The 21,882-nt window shown below is 40.4% G+C and overlaps 1 protein-coding gene across 1 annotated transcript in view; it reads right to left on the bottom strand.

Annotated features, from left to right (window-relative positions):
- Nucleotides 1–21,309, bottom strand: part of GRM8 (glutamate metabotropic receptor 8) — a 1,288,815-nt gene extending 1,267,506 nt beyond the window's left edge. The window contains exon 1 of the mRNA XM_029616204.1: nucleotides 20,791–21,309. Coding sequence (XP_029472064.1) covers nucleotides 20,791–21,300 — 510 coding nt within the window. The 5' untranslated portion in view covers nucleotides 21,301–21,309. The remainder of the gene's footprint in view (nucleotides 1–20,790) is intronic.
- Nucleotides 21,310–21,882: the final 573 nt, after the last annotated feature.

Genomic DNA, 21,882 nt, shown 5'->3' with positions numbered 1-21,882 from the left:
GACTTATGATTAGGCTAATGGAAGACAGAACATAAATATATTACCTTGGTCATTGTGTTTTGCAAATCTGAGGGGGGAAAAAGCAATAGACACAAAGAGAAACACAATTCACATAAAGTATGTGTAAAATAGCAAACCACTTGTCCATATTTATCCCACACTGCTTCATTTTAGTTTTTATTGCCATTCAAGACAACTATGCTATGTTTCTTCCATTACAGATTTCCATATTTTTGTTTTTTGGGAACTGCCCAGAACAGTTTTGGTAATCGGACAGGGTAAAAAGTTTTATAAATAAATATATTTATGTTTTAAATGTTAAGGAAGAGGGTTTGATGTTGTACTGTCTGCTCAGCTCTTTTCCTTTGTCATTATAATCAATGAAACAACCATGTCTCCCATTCCTCCAAATGTACACAGTGACCCTTAGTGTTGTTACAAAGTGGTGCACATTTTGGTGGCCTTATATTGCACACACCTCAATATGACGAGCAAAATTTGCAGTCACACTACTAGTTAAAGTCTCTTTGCCAAGTGAAAAATGTCACACAAGCTATTTCTAGACTTCTTCTCAAAGACAAAATAAAACATTCCAAAAGGTCAAGTTTCAGTGAGGCAGCTTACTCCACTGAAATGCTGGTCAACAACTGACTGCAGTTCCCTGTGGAAAAGTGGAAACGCAGTCCTCCATTATCACCTGCGTGTTTCACTACTGTCAAAAGAGTTTAAGGGAGGTTGGGATGGAACTGCAGAAGAAAAAAAAATAGCCTATTATCTTGAACTGATGGGGAAAACAAAACAAAAAAAAATCAGCAACACTTTATAGTGCAAAGACTCGACGAGATGTGAAGTCCCTTATTATTCACCAAAGCAAAACAATAGCAGGCTATCCAATTACTGACATCTTAAGAAGATAATACTTGGATTTCCAGAACACTCTTTATTGTGATTGTGCAAGCTTCAAAATGTTCAGGCCTTATTCTTTTCCCAAGTCTTCAGTTCATTATCACTTTACTCAAATGACAGACTTAGCATATATTATGCCACTCCTTGATACGCCTTGAGTCATTTATATATATTATTGTAACTTTTCTTCTCCTTCTAGTTAACGTTTATTAATTTGGATGGTTAATGTTATTGTTAAGAACTTTGTTATATGTAAACCGATTTGATTTGATTCGTATCACGAAAGTCGGTATAAAAAAGCTTTAAATAAAATAATAAATAAATATGATTCTAAATATGTATTATTTTAATATCTTCCTGTTATACATCTCATCCATGAATTTCTTTGCTCAGGTTGATTTATAGTTCTTATTTAGTCTATGCTTTGTACAATTTTCTTACAAAATAGTTTAAGATAGATAGTGTCTGCATTTGACTAGTAAATGGACCCAGAAAACAAATCGGAAGATGAACCAGTTGGCTGTGGAGCAGTAAAGAATGTGTATAAAAAAGCCTTTATTAGAAATGGCTCGACTCTGGCCGAGTTTCGCTCTTTGGCCGAGAGCTGCCTCAGGGGCAATGCATGTCAGCAGAGCTAATGTCACAAGGATAATACTCCCACTTTATATGCAGTCTTATTTTCTTTACTCTTTTAGTAGTGCAACAATCTGTGTAAACTGAACCATGTAGTTGTGTAGTCCAGCTCAGGATGGGTAAACCGTATTGCTCAGTTCTCTCTCCAAAGTACGGAGCACAAAAGAGACTGCAAAGTGTATTCGGCAAATTCTACCACTTTATAAAGGGCTTTTTTATAAAGGACTTTTTTATACACCGTTCCTCGCATTCTTTACTTTGACTAATAAATGCTACCACTGGTACACGTGGCTAAAGGACATGGTAAAGTGTTATGATGGAAAAATGAGGGATAAAAAAACAGAAAGTTAGGATGAGATGTTTTTTTCAAAATACGTTTTCATGCCTCCCATTGAAAAGATTGAATAGCTTTGATTGCCAGCATGATTTCCAACCTAGAGGACTTAAAGCAAGGCCAGTTTCTTCTTCCGTGCCATGTGCATCATATGCTTTTTATTTAGGTACTATATGAATTTTTTAGGTTCTGCTTCAATAGAGCACAAAGAAATTTGGATCCTTTCCAAAGACAAGCTGTTTCTTTCTTTTATTTTGTCAGGTAATGTTCACATAATCTGTGAAACTTATATTCATCAAGGGCTTGATTCACCCAAATTCAAGGATTAGATAAACTCACAACCAGATGGTATTCATTAAGTTTGAGAAATAAAAATAAATGATATCCTGTGACTCAAAGTCCCTCTGTATCTTAGAAAACTCAAACATCCTTCTGCAAGCATTTGCAGACCAGCCCCTTGATGGAACTACATAATACATTATCAGCTTCCTAACAATATGCATGCTTCTCATCATCCAGTTCCATGAATGCAATCGCTGTCCTGACACCAACAGAAACTAGAACTTGCTGGACGTACTGATCTGAGTTCAAAAGTGGTCAGCTATATGTAGAGGGGGAAAAAAGCTGAAAACGGATTGCCTACACCTCAAAGTAGCTCATTTATATATGGCCAAAACAAGTTGCACAGACCAACTCCGTAGGAGACAATGAAAAAAGAAAACAGATAGTGTTGCAGTTTGATGCTTCTGGAGAAGATAGTGGACCCTTGGGCCGGCCTACCTAGGGAGACAGGGTAAGCCGGGGGGCGGAGTCACAAGCTGGAAGGGTTCACCCAGGAACCAGGGACCCCCCGGGAGGAGCCCGTAGGGTCCCGGGTCCTCGGGACTGGGAGCTGTTTACAGAATGTCCAGAAGGCTGTGGTGGGGCGTAGGCCGGGACCAGAGCAAGCAGAATGAATAGGAAGTCCAAGGTACCCGGAAGGCAGGGGACCGGCTGCGCAGGGCCGAGGGCCGGCTGAAGGCAGGGCAGCGGGCGGCTGTGGAGTCTGTAGCAACCGGAGTCAGAGGCAGGCAGTGGGTGAAGCGGGGTCAGAAGCAAACCGGAGTCTGAAGCAGGCTGCAGGTTGAAGCGGGGTCAGAAGCAAACCAGAGTCAGAGGCAGGCTGCAGGCTGAAGCGGAGTCAGAAGCAAACCGGAGTCAGAGGCAGGCAGCGAGCTGAAGCGGAGTCAGAAGCAAACCGGAGTCAGAGGCAGGCAGCGAGCTGAAACGGAGTCAGAAGCAAACCGGAGTCAGAGGCAGGCAGCGAGCTGAAGCGGAGTCAGAAGCAAACCGGAGTCAGAAGCAGGCAACGTGGAGATCAACAGGAACGCAACTAGGAGCAACTAAGAAGTTGTGAACCTCGTTGCAAGGCGTTGAGAGAGAGTCTGAACGCCGGTTATATCAGGAATTGGGCGTGACGTCAGCAGCGTGGGCGGGGCCGGGCTTCCGGGAGCTGGACACTCAAGACAGACGTCCTCGCGCGCGAGACCGAAGGAAAGCAGGCCCGTAATGGCGGCCGCCACGTGGAGTGAGAGAAGCCCCCGGGGTCCGGAGCGGGCAGAATGTGGTGATCACTGAAGTGGAGGTAGGCGGGCCTGAGCCCTAACAGTAGGGAAGTGGTCGGGACCGCAACAGATAGAGTAAAAATAAAAATCTATCATTTCTGGTACCAAACCAAAAGCACCCAAATAAAACTGTTCCCATTCTATAGGCATGTCAGAATCCTATTGAAGTCTTATACTCTCACTACACACTTTATCTTGCCCTCTCTTCCTTAGCAGTTGTGCAGATAAGAAAGTTCATTCCCTTCAGAAGTAAGCCATATCTACACTTCACAATCACTTCCATCAAACCGTGCTCTCACATCTCATCAATGCAGAGTATAGAACGAAGAATTCAAAACCAAAAAAGTCAGGGCTAGGAGAATTGGGTTAGAGTTGTCATCTGGATAGGACACCACAGTGATCCTCGTACCTATTTCATTATATGAATAAAACTCGAAATGAGTTATAATTAAATGTAAGAACAAACCATACAATCTAATAGAAATATAATATGAAAATAAAAACAGGACCGATATCATGTCAAACAGTTAAAACCATTTCTCACTAATCAAAAACCTGTGCAAACAAATAAGTGTTTAGTTTCCTATAGAATAGTAGATAATCACTTTTTAAGTAAAAGATCAAGAGGGATACTGTTACAGAGCTGGGATGCAAAACAGCCAGGTTAGCCTATGTCAGAGGGGGGAATAGACAGCAAGGCTTGCTGAGATGATCTAGATTTCTGCCCAAGGCACCAATGGGTCTGCCAAAGTCTTTTGGGTTGCCATGAGGAAGCAGCAATAATTTTACACAGGACCTGTCTCATGGAAGCAAAATGACTATTTAGTATTTGCTTTATCATGTACACTACAGCCTTACGGGATATACTGGGAAACTGGAGCTCACCATGCCGTTCACAAAAAAAAAAAAACAAACCCAAAAAACAGAGTATGTCTACAAACAGAGGATCGAATAATGCCACTTGTATTATAGAAAAGTAGGACGGCACTGTTTCTAAATTAGCTCCAACATATTTACCATAAGATCCTCCTACATAATAAAAGACATTAGAAAAAAATGCACATGACACAGCAGGATGAGTTGCTCTTGTATAGCCATGGGCATCTATCTCAATTCCGTCCTTCCTAGGTCAAGCGTTCAGGAAATCAGATCACAACTCCACACGTCTTTTCCTCTCCTGCATTTAAGTGACCTGCTCTATCCCTTTTTTCCATTCCCCTGCTGATTCACCCCCAGGTGATTTCCTTCGCTGTCGATCTGATCTCGGTCATGGCATCTGTGGGACCTGCCCTGGCCCCCCCCCCCCCCCGCCTCTTTTGGTTGCAGCTGGAAAGCAGAACACAAAACGTTTGGCCCCTGGGGTTTGGGGGGTGGGGGGTGGGGAGGGGCACATGTTTAGCCCTGGGAATTTACAGTCAACTGCATAGTCGCCTGGGAAAATTCCTCCAAAAATTGCTCTCAAACTGCTTAACCAGAAAGGAAAACCTTTTTCTCAATAAGAAGAAAAAGCACCCCAGAAAAATGTTTATAAAGATAACCATACGCTTCCTGCAGGCTGGGAGCGTGGATACCTCAGAATCCCATAAAACATGTACATAGTTGACAATTTGGTCTTTACTTTCTTTCTCATGCCCTCACAGAGCCATATTCAATAATGTTGGTTTGGTTTTTTTTTCCAATAGGCACGGAGAAGGAAAATGACCTTTTGAATGCAGCCCGCAGTGTTGTTATTCTCTCTGTCGCAGTCCTTTTCTTCTTCTTTCCTGTCTCTCTCTCCATCCTTCCCAGCCCTATCTCTCTCTCTCCATAAGGAAAGTGTTCATCCTGTATCTTTCTATCTTTTGTCCCCTCTTAAAGTATCTTTTTATTGAAGTTTGAAATTTCACAACAACAAAAAACAAATGAGTCCTCCCAGACCACAGGTAACACATGAGCTAAAGAGGGAATTACAGCAAACCTCATTCTAGGCAGTTAATGGTAATTAGGGGTGAGGATGGGAAAAGCGTTTGCTTCATTTTGTTCATGTACAAAAATCATTTAGTGCACATGGCATTGATTTAGTGTGTGATTTAGCTACAACAGAAACAAAACAGCATTTTGTTGTTGGTTTGTCATTTAAAGACGGGGGAAGAGACACAAAATGAAAAAAAAAAATGTAATTTCTTTCTGGTCTAAAAATGACAACAAAGACCAATTGATAGGCATATCACAAAAATTCTGTTATCCTCACCAGTCTGAGGAAACCCAGGAAGATAAGAATGAAGGCAAAAGATAAATAAAGAAGAAAAACATAAATGACGATGTTGTGTCTGTGGACCCTTGGGCTGAGACAGGATTGACTACCTGTAGGGAGAGCCCTGCAGGTTCCCACCGTCAGCAGGAGGAGCCAGGTGAAGCAGAGACTGGTCTGGGCCTTCACCTATTCCAGCTCACGTTCCCCTTGGGTTGAGCCTCTGGGTGCTGGGGCAGGTGGGGGCCTCTGCTGAGGTCCACGCCAAAGTCAAACCAGATATCCATCTGAGGGAGGAGAAGAGGGACGTATAGGCAGGGCAGGCAGGCGAGGACAAGAACAGGTGGGCAACATGGAAGGAATAGACTGGAATGAAGATAAACCAAAGGCAGCTGGATGAGGACTGAATACAAGGCTGGAATGAAGATAAGAGCTCTGGAAGCAACACGCTCTATGCGAAGTAGCTGGACCTGTTGCTGAAGCAGTGAGGGAAGAACAGGAAGGGCCCGTTGTAGGGCTAGCCATGTGAGGCTATCATAAGGCACTGCGGGGCTTTACCCACTGCAGGCACTTTAAATATAATGACGCCGAGTGAACACACGCCTAACGGGGAAGCAGGGCTGGTCAGGGCCACAGTGTCCTACCACCATAGTGGTGCCGGCAGCAGCTTGCCATGTTGGAGGGCATCTTCTCGCTGTATGGGGGGCTGCCGGTGTCAGGCCACGTCGGAAGCCAGAGGGGGCCTGGCTGGGGGTGTGCGTGCGGTGGTTCGCGGGAGCGGCCTGCGGACCGCCAAACATAACAGACTATTTCAGCCTTCAAATGATAACGCAGAATTATTTAAACATTTTGACATAAAACACCAGGAAAATCATTGGGTCAAAAAGCAAAAAGGTGGGCGCTATCCATAACTTCATCTAGCTAGACTCTGATAGCTAAAAGTGAGCAATCTCCTTCTCCATTAGGGGAGCCAGAAGGAAGTGACTGTGATTAAGGAATGAAATGTCTTAGTTTGGTTTTGAAAACAATAGTCTTGAGAATTATTAAAATGTTTTTCCTCATAGACATGTGGAAGACAATTTTCAAAGCCAGATAAACTGGCCTGTCTTGAAAATGGCTTCCTCAGATCGCACATACAGGGTTCACAACGTGCACTAAAAAGTGTCCTAGGAGCGTGCAAAGGGTGGGGGAATAAAGTGCATTCACAGCACATACTCCTTCCCCTTCCCCTCTGCCCACAAATAGAGGAGGTGCAAATTCCATGGGTACATTTATCACCATGTAACACCCCCCCCCCCCCTCCCCTGATAAGGGAATGTTCAAAAGCAGAACTATGCATTAAAAATAATTGCCTACCAGCTTCATGAGTATAAAATTACCTGGGGAATTTGCACCAAGGCAGGCTACTGATAATTGCCCCCAGATTGGAGAAATGGCCTTAATAAATTAGTCCCAATATCTGGATTTAATTTAATGAAAATGAAGAAGGGTTCAAATTTCACAGCATCCGTTTTCTTTATTTGATCTTTGTTAGTTTCTATTGTGAGCACACACAACGGACTCTAGTACCTTATTTAAGGAAGTTTACCTCCCTCCCAAGTACAAGTCGTTTTGACTTTAAGAAAGATACTGCAAAGACTGTTTTTGTAAAAAAAAACAAAAAAAACAAAGCAGAAACAGTAACTTCCCAGAGATTTTATAGCACTTCTAGGTAATGTGTTTGCCATATTAATCCACTTAGATATGTAGAAATAAAGGTCAGTAAACAAGTTTTATACGTGATAACTTTAGGAAGCTATATCTCGCAACTTGCTTGTTGACCTTTATCTCTAAATATCACCGCTAATAAATATTTTCAAAGTCTTGGTTTCTATGAAAGGCATCGGAGTAGACAGTTTCTTCTCTGCCCTCAGCTCCAATCTCAAGTGGCAGAAATCCTTGTACTGAGTAGTGAGCATTTTGCTTCCCTGAAATACTCTAATGCCTTTAGGACATCGGGCAGTCTGCTTAAATGGCAGAGCCAGTCCCATGCATCTCTTCCCTTCATTTCCCTCATAAAGCAGACCCAAATTTCACTGAATTAAAGGTGAAGGCAATCAGAAAATAAGGTCTTGCTATCCTCCTAAGAGGGGTTAAGTCTCTGGCAATTATAATGTTACCACAATGCATGTTTCAGTGGATTTCGCAATAAATTTTTGGTTTCATTAAAACCTGTTTTGTGTCTTTGGCGTTGGACATGTATTATTTGGGCTTTCTTGAAATGTACCTCTTGTTTCAATTGTAGCACCTGGTCTTTATTAAGATATATTCTTATATAAGCTTTTCCATGACGGGTCAGACTAAAAGTCCATCAAGCCCAGTATCCTGTTTCCAATAGTGGATAATCCAGGTCACAAGATCCAGGCAGGATCTCAAAAGGTCGATAGATTCTATGCTACTTATCCCAGGGATAAACCATGAATTTCCCTAACTCCACCTTAATAATCTCCTAGGAACTGTCCAAACCTTTTTTAGACCCAGATATACTTTCACCACATCAGCCAGCAACAAATTCCAGAGTTTAATTACGTGTTGAGTATAAAAAGATTTCCTCCTATTTGTCTTAACTATATCGCCTAGTAACTTCATTGTGTGTCTTCTAGTCTTTGTACTTTTTGAAAGAGTAAACAACTGATTTGTGTTTATCCATGCCACACTTTCATTACATTCAGAGTTTTGGCTGCTAAATGATTGAAAATCATAGGTTTTTTTGGGAACTAGCTTGATACTTGAACATAATGTAGTTCAGAAGAAATTTGCTTTGTGTCTCATACATCTGCATGGATCTTGGGTGTGGGGGATATAATGGTTTCCCAAGTCTCTTATATTCATGTCTAATGTTTAAGTATTCAGTATGAAACTCTGAAAACCAAGGGTGCACAAATCACATCCTCAAGAGCCACAAAAAGGTAGTTTTGGGGGATAACCATTTGCGTGCAAGTGTATCTCATGAATTTTCATGACTCATATTCTGAAGACCAGGCAGGTTTGAATTGCTTTCGCACCCCTGCCATAAACCTCCCCACGCTTGCGACAAATAGACCACCACGGGGTAGCTTGAGTAGCAACTCAGATACCAACCTGCGCTGTTTATTTAGCGGGGATTGCTTTTCACTTAGGTTTATCATCCACATGTATTGTGTGAGCAAACAGTCAAGCTCTCTCAGGCCGTGCTTCCTGGACTATGGTCATTGGAAACCTGGACTATGGTCTTGCAACAGCAGTGAGAGATACCTTCATTGCCCCTGTGATCCCTCTTGCTCCTCTCCTGCAGAGTGCTTCCTGTGCTATATTATATGTTTTGTGTCGTTCCTGATCCATAGCCATCTGATAATCTCAATATATGGAACAAGTGAACTTTAACTAGCTCACTGTTAGCACTAGCACAATGCAAATTATCACTGACAGCAAAGGTTTATATTTGGATTTAACCTGATCTCCTGATTTTTAAATACCTGATTCAGGGGATGAGTCATGAAGGTGCAGAACCATTTTACTGCAAAAGAAAAACTGTTATTTACTAAAAGCCCCATATTCATCAATGGGATTTACTTGCTAAAAATGCACCTCTTTTCTTTTTTTTTTTGCTGCAGTAAAATGGTATTGCACCTTCATGAATCAGCCCCACAATGAGGATTTTAAAATCAATTTTAATTTTTAAATAGCTCATAAGCTAAAGTTGTAACTGCATTAGATTAAAACCCAACTTATTATGTCTTAAGGTTAATGACCATTGGTTTAAATTCAGAAAAGCAGCGACTTCAAAGGGTATGTAATTTTTAAAACATGTAAAAATCCTTAATTACCCATTAGTTTGAATCTTACACCACTGAATAGATAATTAAATGTGTTCAATCTCCTTCAAAATTAAGTGGAGTTAGATTTAATTTAATGAAAAGGGTTGCCTAAGTAAAAAATGTAATTCTGCTAGTGAGCCTCATAACCCAATGAACTCTTCATGCTGTATAAATAAATAAAACTAGGCTTGGTATACGGCAAACAACAAGAGAGATATTGTGTCCACAGGCTGAAAAAAACATACTGCTTTTGAGTTAGCTGGCTCTTGTAGAGCTCACAGGTTTATAGTACTACACTGCACTTTGAGCATGTAATTTTTTACTGAATTAATAATTAAATGCACTTCAGATCAGCAGAATAAATATTATTAGTATTGCAGTTCCATAAGTACACACACACATACTCAGAAGTTTTCTGTGCTGCCCTAAAATCTTCAGAAGCCTTATTTCTAAAATGACCTCAAATTAGAATTAGATTATTGAACATAAACAAGTCTTAAGTGTGATTCTTCGGTTCTTAAAGGAATCTGGGCAGGGCTCACAATTAAATGTATAGGAGAAGTCTCCTTCTTTCACCAGCAACTGTGTTACATCAATTACATGGGTAAATAGGAGCTTTTCCCGGAGGGTCCATCACGTGACCCCTGTATTGATTAAGACTGCAGTGAAATGTTATTTGCAATCTCATTGCATAATGGAAATCAGGAGGTAGCTGTCATGTTTTCAGAAGACAAATTGCTGGTATCTCAGGCAAATAGTGGGCTTCTTTCCCTTTTATCCTTCTCATTTCACAGCTAATTCATGTATTACTGTCTTAGCTTTTTTTTTTTTTTTACCTCACTCTACTGCAGTATCTCAAGTTGTAAAATGGAATAAAAGTGGTAATCTAGGTGACCTGCATTAAGAAGGGTGTTAAAGTGACCATTAGGCCTATCATTATTTCTAACATATTCATTATTTATCAGGGTAACGGCAATTCGAAAAGAACATGCAATTAAAAAGAAATCCACCATTCAGTATGATTAATACCAATATGGACAACAGTGAGTCATAGTAAACAAGATCAAGAGGCATATCACCCAACTATATCAATTTCAGATTTCATGTCCGTTCTTTCTCCCTTGATTTTCCCTACAAGGACAGATTCATTTAGTATGGGAGGGAGCTTCTCAACTACCGTAGAACCAGCAACGTTTTGATCTAAAGAGCACAATCCTACTGGACAGCCTAAAGGAAGCTTTGCTATCAAGTGTCTAAAAACCTGGCTTTTCCACCAAGCCTTTCCGGACTAACTTTGCTACAATCCACCCTCACCCTCCGTCCCTGTAAATATTTGCCCCCCCCCCTCCCACCCCATCCTTGTATTTTAGCCCCCTAATTTTACACCCTTCCAACTCCCTCTGTGTAAATAGCTCCCCCTTCCTCCCCCCTCCCCCATTTCTATTTTAACTATTGCCTTGGGCTCCCTGTTAGAGCCCCTCTAACTCTTGTTCCTGCTGGTTCTCCACCCCCTTCTCCCCGTTCGATGTACTTTCTACCTGCTGTTATAATGTAAACCGATATGATGTGTATTTTAATGTCTAAAATAAATAATAAATAAGTGAAATTATAGCTTTCTTCAATTGTAATTATTATTTCTAACCACTGGAGAGGGCCCAGCACATACTCTGTGTGTCTTGATGTGGTTTACCCATAGTTTATTGCAGAGTATCTTCCAACAAAACTTTTGGTGGCCTCAATGTGCGGCAACCAACTCTTGGTGGAATTTTTCCTAACATTCTCATCCCCTTTTCCTTGTTATCCCTCCCCTTCCCTTCCTCCTCATTCTCTTCCTTTCCTCCTTAATTTTCTCTCCCCTTTACCTCACTCCCATTCTACTTCTCCCCTCACTCTCCTTCTTCTAACCTTCGCTCTCTTTTGTTTGAAATTAGTACATACTTGTCTTTAAATGAGTGAGTTTTAATGCATGTGAGAATTTCAATGTGAATTTTACTGCATAGGGCCCTTTATGTAGAGTTTGATTAGATTAGATTAGATATGCCATCCAGCTAACACAAAATGAATCATTTTTTGCATCTTGATGCCTTAACTGGCATGCATTGCGCTTCTTATTAACATAAGTCCATTGGAAACATTTTTTTTGTTTTACCCTTGCACATATTACATGTTTTAAACCTTAAATATACAAAAAGCCTGCACTATAGTACAAATTAGGAAAATAACATTTCTAAAAATGTTGCTGCCAGAATATCAAGGCCCCATTGTACATACACAAAAGTCAGGAAATTAAATTATGGTCACTGCAGCAGTCATAACACAAGACTATTTTGTAATATCTTTATGTGAAGGGTCTCCCACCAAGTAACTTTTTTCGTCATTTATGAAACCCCTGGTAGGATTCTGGGTAGGGGAGATTGCTTGACTCCTACTGGATTTTCTTTTCCTAAGGGGAAAAAATGGTTCCTAAAAGTATGATATTCATAATGACCACTAGATGGCAGTTCTGAATTGAAGTATTTACACAGGACAAGGTGACTAAATTTAAAGTTATGTGGTACTTTGAGAAGGTTAAGAACCCAGATCCTGTAGAGCAGTGTTTACCATACCTAACCAGTCAAGTTTTCAGGATATCCACAATGAATAAGGATGAGATACATTTGCATGCACCACTTCCATTGTATGCTAATGTCTCATGCATATTCATTGTAGATATCCTGAAAACCTAACTGGCTAGGTGTGCCCTGAGGGCTTGGTTTATAAAAAGGGTGGTTTAGAATTTTAGCAGGTTGTAGTTGTGGGGAGTTGCCATCATGGAAATGGAGTCGTTGGAGGATTCCTTGCTGGAAGAGGATTTAGCCTGGTGCTAAGAGAGCCCTAAATGGTTCTCTCCCCTCCCCCCCCCCCTCCCAAGAGGAAGCAGCAGAGTGACATATATTCTAGTAGAGAGACAACCAGGGGACCTGACCTGAGTCCCAAAGAAGGAAGTGGAGATCTGGGGAGAAGCCCTGGGAGAGAGAAGGGATCTGAAGTAGAGAAACTCTGAAGGATGAGACCCTGGACACCAGAGAAGATCATTACTATTACCTGGATGCAAGCATAGATAAAAAGATTCTACATCCTTAGAGGAGAGATACTGTGAAGCAAGTAGTGATTAGTGCAATCTTTGGTGCTATATATGTGGAAAGTAGGACTGTGATATCCATGGTTTCTCAAAAAAGAAGCGACACTATTGTATTGGAAAATGAGATGCAGATGTGAAAATTGCATCCTACTGATAGTCCTGTAAGCTGTTGGATAGAGGAGGGGTAGAAGATGTAAATGTGAATTGGTTCTCCGTTTTATAAGGGGAGAATCTGTATATAGATAGCTGCAGAAGCACTGATACCTGAATTTGTTTCTGTCTCTTTTGCAACTACCTTAGCTTAGCTGGGTAAGCCTATGGCCCTGATTTAATCAGTTAATCCATTCTACTCTATTTTATTGTCTGACTGCTGGTTTTACCAGTTTGTTGGTTTGGAATAAACTGGTGAGTGACTTCCATTTGAGGGGTGAGAAAAAAAGAAACAATAGCGGTCAGAGGGGAGTCATAGTGGGGTCCTCAGTGGATGAGAGCCCTGTTCAACTAAAGATGTCAGTTCACCCTATGTAGCCTCTGGGCCAGGGTTCACTTGACCCAAATTCCTATTGAACCCTATCCTGAGGGACTTGATCCCAATCTACAAGCAGTGCCAGACCCTCTGGGTTCACTAGAAAGGGGTCATTCAGCAAAATGTAAAACTTTCCAGTGGTGGGAAGGTGTGTATCTAATGTGTATCTATCTGTGCTGGCCCCCAGTGGGGTTGGATTTGAGGTAAGGTCATAAAAGGTGCTTCCACAAGCACTGGGGAAGAGTTATGAGATAGATTTCTGAGGCTGTGGATCTTACAGTTGGAGAAGTGGTATTAGAAGCAAAGGTTTTTCGACTGTGTTCTTCAGTGAGTCTCAAGGAAGAGAGAGACCTTGCACTTCAGCTTGTAGCCTGGCATCCAGCATGGTTTGCCTTCACCTGACTACTGGAAGGATGTGTCCAAAGGAAAGGGGTCTTCTATGCTGAAGCCATTCCAGAGAGATTTCAGTATATTGTTTTATTTATTTATTTCATTTGCTTTGATTTGATTTTATATTCGGCCTTTCAGCCACATCACACTGGATTGCATTCAGGTACTCTAGGTATTTCCATGTCCCCTGAAGGCTCACAATCTAAGCTTTGTACCTGAGGCAATGGGAGATGAAGTGACTTGCCCAAGGTCACAAGGAGCAGCAATGGGGTACTGGCCAGTTCGAGTTCACCCAGTGGACTCTGCTGAAGAAGGGTGCCACCATCATGGACGTCAATCTTTTTCCAGTGAATACAGTTTTTTTTTTTCAAAAAGGACCAGGCCAAAAACGTTTTCTCTAGCTGTTCTCCTCTGTCTGCCTGTTTGTCATGTTTTTTCTTGCAGTTGCCATTTGATTCTGGACACCTATACTATTCCTTCCTTTGGATGTTAGCTATAGAGCGAGCTGCAACTGATGGACTAAAATTTAAACTTTTGTTGCAGTTTAGTGGGACTTCTGTTTGGAATTGTGGGGAACCCATGCCCCAAAGCTGAAGGCCTGCTCTATGAAAAGTGCTAGAAGACAAGAATCCCTGAAGGAAGATAACATATATTATTTAAGGAATTTGCCTTAACTCCTTAGTTTTTAATTTAAAAAACCTCCTAAAAATGATCACAAAATATCAAAAAATGTTCCAAAACATTCTTCCTACTTTTTTTCCTCTCTTTAAAGCTGCCTGTGATATTCTATTTGAAGTGTTCTAACAATTTTATTGTCAAGAAGAGGTGTTTAGGAGATAATGATACCCTCCCCCACTAACTTTATATTTTTCCTTGCAGCATCTGGCTAGATCTCAAAGCTAGCGCATAGAGAAAGCTAACCCAGAGACTCATAGTAACTAAAAGGAGTGGCATTTTTCTCCCCTTAGAGACTGTACTGAGGAGGTAATTTCTTTAATACAGACTCTTTACAAGAAGTAAAGAAGATCATTTCCTTCATCCAGGAGATTAACACAGAAGAAATTTGATGGAAAGTTCCCTACTGGAATTAAGTTTGCCAGCTTCCTGATGTAGTTGGTTGAGGATGTTTGAGAGTAATCTGGATTATTGATAATGTTTGTAGGTAATCAAAATTTTGTGGATAAGATTGTTGCTCTCCTAGGTCACAGTGAGTGGCAACTGTCAGGTCACAGAATAGAAGCAGCATTGAGAGTAATGTGTAATATTGGGATACAGATTCTCTCACAAGGTCTGAATGATTGAAGTGCCTGCAGGACTTTAATCTATTGATGTGTTTTTGTCATTTTACTTGGCTAAAGAAAAATCGTGTGTTAATGTGAACAGAAATGTGATATATCCTTACAATTTTATTGTCAGTAGGTGGCAGCATTTTTTTCTAAAGATTTTCTTTTCAAGATAGATTTCAGTGCTGGCCATAGAAGTTCCAAGAAGGCTCTTGGAATATGTCTTCTTGACCTGCAATTACCATCTTTCAGGTGCTTCTATTATTAATGTACAATGCACCTGTCTTATGAGATTTAAGTGGTTATCTGGTATGGGAAAAACTTTTCTCTTTCAGGATTTCTCAAAAAGGATTTTTATCAGTGGCAGTGAGTATGACCCCTGCCTGGGTTTACTAGAAATGTAGAACTTTCCAGAGTTGAGAGGTTCACAGAGGTGTGCATCTAGTGTTAAGTGATGGAGGGTGCCTCCCCCAAAGGGGATGAGTTCCAGGTGAGAACGTAGTGCTTGCACATGCACTGGGAAGGAGCTGAGATAGCTTTATGAGGCTCTGGATCTTACAGTCTCAGATGCTAGCCCTCAAGGCCTTCGAGGTTAGATAGTGGCTGAGGAAGTTTGCTGGAGGAGCAGTAGAGAGCTCCCTCCAGAATAGCTGCAGGTCACCAAGAAAAATATTGGTCTCTAGTTCCAGGGGGGACACTGGTTCTGTCTGGGGAAGCCCACAGTTGGAAAAGCCCAAGTTTTGTAAGAAGTAAAGGTTTCCTGACTGTATTCTTCAGTGAGTGTCAAGGAAGAGCGAGCCCTTGGTGGAAAGCATGAGAGGGCAGTGACTGGGACTAAACCGTGAGCAACACCTGTGAAGGTTTTTATGAGTGACTGAGAAGCTGCCTTTGATTGTAAGTGCTAGACTGTATTTCTCAATTGTTTTCTAGTTTTCTGGACTTTGATCTCTAAAATACATTCTTATTTCTGTTTGGAACACCATCCAATTATGGATGGTGATTGTCCTCTGTGTAAGTCTCACCATGGGCCATCCAGCTTTTGCTGCTCGTTTACTGGTGTGAACTCTGGTGTTAATCTGTTCTGGGGTTGCAGAAGGGTCACTCACCACCCCTATGGCCACAAAGGCTGACCCCTGATGAAAGGGGGTGGGGGTGGTGGGGTAACATGATTTTCTATGAAATCATTTGACAATTATATAAAAACTGTATCTCATAAATGTATCTATCTCAATAGTTTAGGTGTTCTTTGATAATCTCATTATTCATGTATTTAATTATTCTTGTCCTTGTATGCACACATTCAAGATTAATTGTTGCTCAGAAACATTTCGATCTAAACAAGGCTCTGGAATATAGTATCGTATTTTAAAAAGAAAAAACAATTCTAACCTTCTGAATTTTACTTAATTGTGGGATAAAATAATCACCTGAGATATAATGAGACGGCTGGGGAATCCAGTTCTTTCAATATTTTGCTGTCTTTCATATTAGAATCCAACATTTCTCTAACTGAAAGCTTGTTAAGTGAAATTTTGAATATTTGTATTTCCATTTTATTAAGTTTCATAACATCTTCCCTGCTATGAACACTGAGGCTTTCAGGGATACCAAGACACTAAAAACACTTACATTACTATATGATTTCTTGTGGCAATACCATCTAATACATACGTACTAATATCAAGGATGCAAATGTTTCTTATTGATACAGAGCATTGGGGTCAAAATATGAATATACCAGGGACAGTTTCTGAGAGAATGATTTAGCTTGAAAAGACTTTGGAGTGGGTTTTTTAAATTTTAAATAGCTCTTTTTTTCTATTTTGGGAAAACATAGAATTTATATAGTTTTGGATGCAGCATTGCACTAGGAATTGTAAATATTTTCCTACCTGTGATTTTTCGCTTGTCCATCACAATACTTGCATTTAAATTAGCATATGCTGAAGTAAGCTATCAATAATACCGCAGAATATATCTCTGTATGTCAGGTTAACTGGATAACAAAATGTAATATAAATATTTGAAAGTTTAATAGCAATTGTGATTCAATAATGCTATAGGTATATGGGATTCATTTAGCCCAAATTATTCGTAGGCCCTTGTAAGGCAGATAGCAGGACAATTTCAGGTTTGTTTGAATAGGAACTGTTATAGTAATAGATATCCATGAAATATTCTACCAAGTCAAAAGAAAATATTCAACACAGCTGGGGTAAAGTTACATGAGGAAGGAGAAGCCCTGCCCACAGACATGCCCACAAATATCTAGTCACCCAACTACCCCTGTGCCTTTTGTTCACTTCTGGGAGACCTCAGACCATAAGAACATAAGAACATAAGAAAATGCCATACTGGGTCAGACCAGACCAGAGTATATTCACCTACAGAAGGACTAACTCTAGGCTGGAGAGCAGACACAGCTACACATTTGCCCGTTAAAATGAACCTGACATTTAAAACTTTGCAATCTAGTAAAGGTCATTAGAATTCACTTTCTTCAGCTACTTCCTCAGCTAGCGCCAAAGACATTGCTGACCACTCCTCCATCCTTATTTGCTTTCCTAAGCAAAAGTCACTAGAGATGACAGCACTTGCCTTTTAAAAATTTCTTTGGCCTGCCCTTATGTCCACATTGCTCTGTACAACATCCATATTATCTTTCTTCTCCTAATCTATTTTTCCTTGTATTCACCACATACTTGCACTCCACGTGCTTTCACATATGAGTGCAAACACTTTTTCATACATGCATATTTTATCTTCTCTATCTCCCAGCATGCATCCAAGGCCCAGCAGATTCCTAGGACCATAGAGAGAGAGATCAAAAGGCACTGATACTCTTCTCATGTAGCTGTGATACATTAGAAAGCATGAGTCACTCAGACTAAATATTTATAGCTATACACCACTCAATTTTCTATGACACAAGCTAATGTACACCCCTTCCTCATATTACACACTCAACATATCGACTTTACAGTTCACTATTTATGCCTTTTCTATTATCTACAGCATTTCTGAGTGTATGGCATGAAAAGTGATAATACACACAGGACGTATATAAACCAGAAAGTAATTCACGGGAAGCAAAAAAAAAACCAGTTCAAAACTATTCCCTGCTCTTCTTCTTCTGGGTCATGGGGTGGGCGTTTGTTTGTGTGTATGTACTAGTAGTGGGCATTTGTTTGTGTGTATGTACTAGTAGTTGTCCTATGTTGCATGTTGCAGATCAAAGCATGCTGAAGGCTGAGAATGGCTGTCTGATAAGAAGCAGATGACCCCATTCTTTCCTCCTCCTGAGGTGGAGCAAAGATTGAAGCTTCAGCATAGTAACAAAGAGGCATGTGATCACAGTGAAGGGATTGTTCCCCCTGCATATGCAGCACTGCATATGAGACATTTTTTTTATTGTTATTGTTTTGGATTTCTGCTTAAGCGAGCCTTTCATACCTCCTTTAGGATATTCTCATGAGCTTTATCCTTTTTATTATGCCCATTTTTTCCATCAGGAATGAAAAATGTTATCTTTTTTATTTTTTTTTCCCCCCTTTCCCTCTTATTGAATCCTATGGAGTTGGTTTGCAAAAGTGATTGTGAGTTTTTCTAAATGAGACAGTGTGGTGACTGAACTGTGGTCAGATGTTTTGGGCTTCTTGCTTTGCTTAGAGATTTCATTTAATTTTTTTATGATTTAAACATTTATAGTCCACTTTTTTCAGCAGTGCTTCACAAGAGAGTTGTTTATTAAAATATCAAACATCAAGATAGGAAAACATATACCATATACATCAGGCAAAAATAATAAGATACAGTAAAACTAAATTAGTTTCAGAAGAGACCTCAGCATCTCACATATCCTAATGAATTCTTCAGGAAATAAATGAGTTTTTTTTAGCTTTTCTCCTATATACTATTATGACAGACTTCTGCCTAAGGGCAAGCAGCAAGCTGTTCCACAATACCGGGCTGGGAAATGAAAAGGCCTTCGATCGAGTAACCTGTATCTGATATTTCTTGATAGAGGGAATTAATAACAATAATTTATCTGCTGATCAAAAATCTCTTCTGGGCTTATCATAAGATAACAATATTTCCAGACATTCAAGGCCATCTTCACTTGGGGCTTTGAATGAATATCAACAGCACAACCTTAAATTTTGACCTTGAGAGCTTGCTCAATGGGCTTCTTCCACCCAATACTAGATATGAGGGATATCAGGAAAGCAATTCAGAACATCCAAAAAATCTATAATGAGGGCCATGCCTACTGTATTACGTGATTTCAAGCAAGAACTAACCTAAAAACCTGCATAAAATGAGATTATTCCCAAGATATGCAGATCCCTGAACCACATTGTAAACCTAGGATGTGAATTTTTTTTTTATATTTACAGAAGTAGCGGAATATCTTTCTGATGACATTTTTTCTAAGTCCCAAATTTGAGTAACTCATGCCTTTGGAGTTTGTCTTTTCAATATACATACAAGTACAACCTATTATCAACTTAAATTTGGACTCTGTTTCTCATCAGAGATTTAACCTGGGCACAGAGTGCAAGAAACCTTTTGAAAATGGGGCCCAACTAGAAGTGTTATAAAGAGTTCCTTTATCAGACACAACATAAAACCTTCCATATCATATAAAAAAGGAGCAAAATGCTAACATTTCTTTAAACCATGTTTTGTAATAAATTACATTTCATAAGAGTTGGTATCAGAAGAAAAAAATAGATTATAAAGAGTGAAAGCACAGAATTTACTTATTCCCCTCCATTCCCGCCCCCTATATATCATGTTATATTACATTATGACATTGTTCCATATTGCATTGTGTTCTCTGATAAAAGGGCAAATAATGTAACATCTGTAAGTTGAATGTATCTGTAAAATAATTCAAAATATACATAGGGCAAAACAATTGGTGATAGCAATATTATAAAATGCAAACATTCTGGGCCGTCCCAGTGACACAGTGGCCGTCATTTGCACTGCCATGTGGAAGGTCTGGGTTTGATTCCTGGGTCAGGTCTTTCATTTCCCAGGCCAGCTGGAGCTAGAGATGCTGTGAAAACAGCATTCACAGTCTCTGGGGGAGGGGGGAAGGAAGGAGACCCATTCCTCACTCATTGGCAGCACCTAGTAGCCAGACTTAAGGCCCACTTTGTGGCCCCCAGCCAAGGAATGTAACGACAACAGCTGGGATGAATTGGGAGAGAGGAAATAAATATAAATTAAGAGGAAAATTCCCAGGTAGCTGCAAATGAAGGCTTAGAGTACTATAACTCAACAGAGGTTGGTTCCAATTGAGCTGGAAGTCCAAAGGGGCAAGAGAAAATTGCTGGGTCAAATAAAATTGAATGTATTGTTGTTTACGTTCTGGTATGGTTTAAAATACAATGGAGGTGATTGGTTGGCTTCTAGCTAGTTTGATTAACCAAGGTTCAGTTTCTCATCACTTCATCAAAGGACTTGTCATGGGGGCAGAGGAGGCAGCTGCAGCTCCTAATTTGAACTGAAAGAGTCTGCATCTGCAATAGTATAGACACAGTATGTGGCAAGCTTTGATGAAAATGGTAAAGGGAGAGCACTCAGATTTCTGGGGAAATGGTACTTCAGTCAAAATAAATGCTGATAAATTGTACCAACATTCTTACCAGAAGATTTTAATGCCTGAGAAAACACCTATACTTCCTCCCGATAGATTAATGCTTAAAACTCTGACTTGCATGCAGACGGTTTTAAGTGCCTAGTCAATGGATCAGATTTAGATATTCCACAACATTAAACACTGAGGCACATTTTCTGTCTTGGAATGGTCATTGCATACAGTGTTTTCCTGTTTAAGCTCAGGGGAAATAACATAAACATGAATTTTCTAAAGTCAATCAAAGTTCTTATACATAAAGAAAAAAAACAACCCTTACCTTAAAAAGTCTTAAAATGTTAGCAACCATGATAGATACAGAACTTGCTGCTGCACCTATTACACCAGAAATCTTGTCTGGCTTGGTAAAAATAGGTGGATCTCCATTCGCACACCTCACGTCTGAAGCATCTTTCTCGATCAGTGCTTGCACGAAGGTTAAGGATTGCTCTAAAGCATATGTGTCCCTGGAGCAAGTGTCCAGGATTCGCACACCAAGGGTGATATTAGAAAGCAGCTCGGGATCCTTATTGATTTGATCTACAGCGTACAGCATTGCTTCTAATCGGTGGATGCCTTTCTCTTTCTTGAGGTCCCCACAAGGCACTCCTCTCTCGCCTCGTGAATGGACAGGAAAGAGTCCTCCCAGGATGATGTCCCCTTCCACTCGGATAGAGTGGGCATATTCCTGCCCATGGGTTTCCTGCACGATGCTGAGCAGCCAGTATAATTTGGCTGTTAAGAGGAAAAAACAAGGGCAGGAGACAGATCGTTTTCCTTCGCATACCATTTTTTTCTGAAGTAGATGCAAGATAAGATCCAGGGGTGTTTTTCTCGTCAGAAATGGAGGTGGACCATTTGAAGCTGTAGCTTCTGGAGGCTACCATCAGTGCCCACTGAGTAGCAATATGCAAGTAGGGCTGTGCAGCAGAGAGACCAGAGGAATCAAAAAGAGCTAGAAAATGACTTTTATCGTAAACTTTCCATTACTCCCAGGGGCTGGATTGTTGACTCATTTCCTTTTCTTCAGATTGGTAAGCAAAAAAAAATGGCTAAAAACTGAGATCCAGGCATTTGGCAACAAGCAACATATCGAGTTCTTGTGGCTTGCACTGAAGATTGTGTCCTCCTGTAAAACCAATGCAGATATGGAGTTTAGTACAGCAGTTTTCTAGTCCCTTGCAGGAGTGCTTAATTGTAAATATTAGATATACTCTACAGTATAGTTTTTACTCCTTGTTCTTTTAAAAATGCAGGCATGATTCTTCTTGGCCTACTGTGCAGCTGAACACCTGGCTACACAGCACTAGAAGACAAGAGATTAATTATGCCATCTAAGCACAAGCAACTCTGAGGTAAAAGAAAACTAGGC

The sequence above is a fragment of the Rhinatrema bivittatum genome, chromosome 9 (assembly GCF_901001135.1).
Source record: "Rhinatrema bivittatum chromosome 9, aRhiBiv1.1, whole genome shotgun sequence".
NCBI classification, from domain to species: Eukaryota; Metazoa; Chordata; class Amphibia; order Gymnophiona; family Rhinatrematidae; genus Rhinatrema; species Rhinatrema bivittatum.
This window is presented reverse-complemented; position numbering and strand designations above follow the sequence as displayed.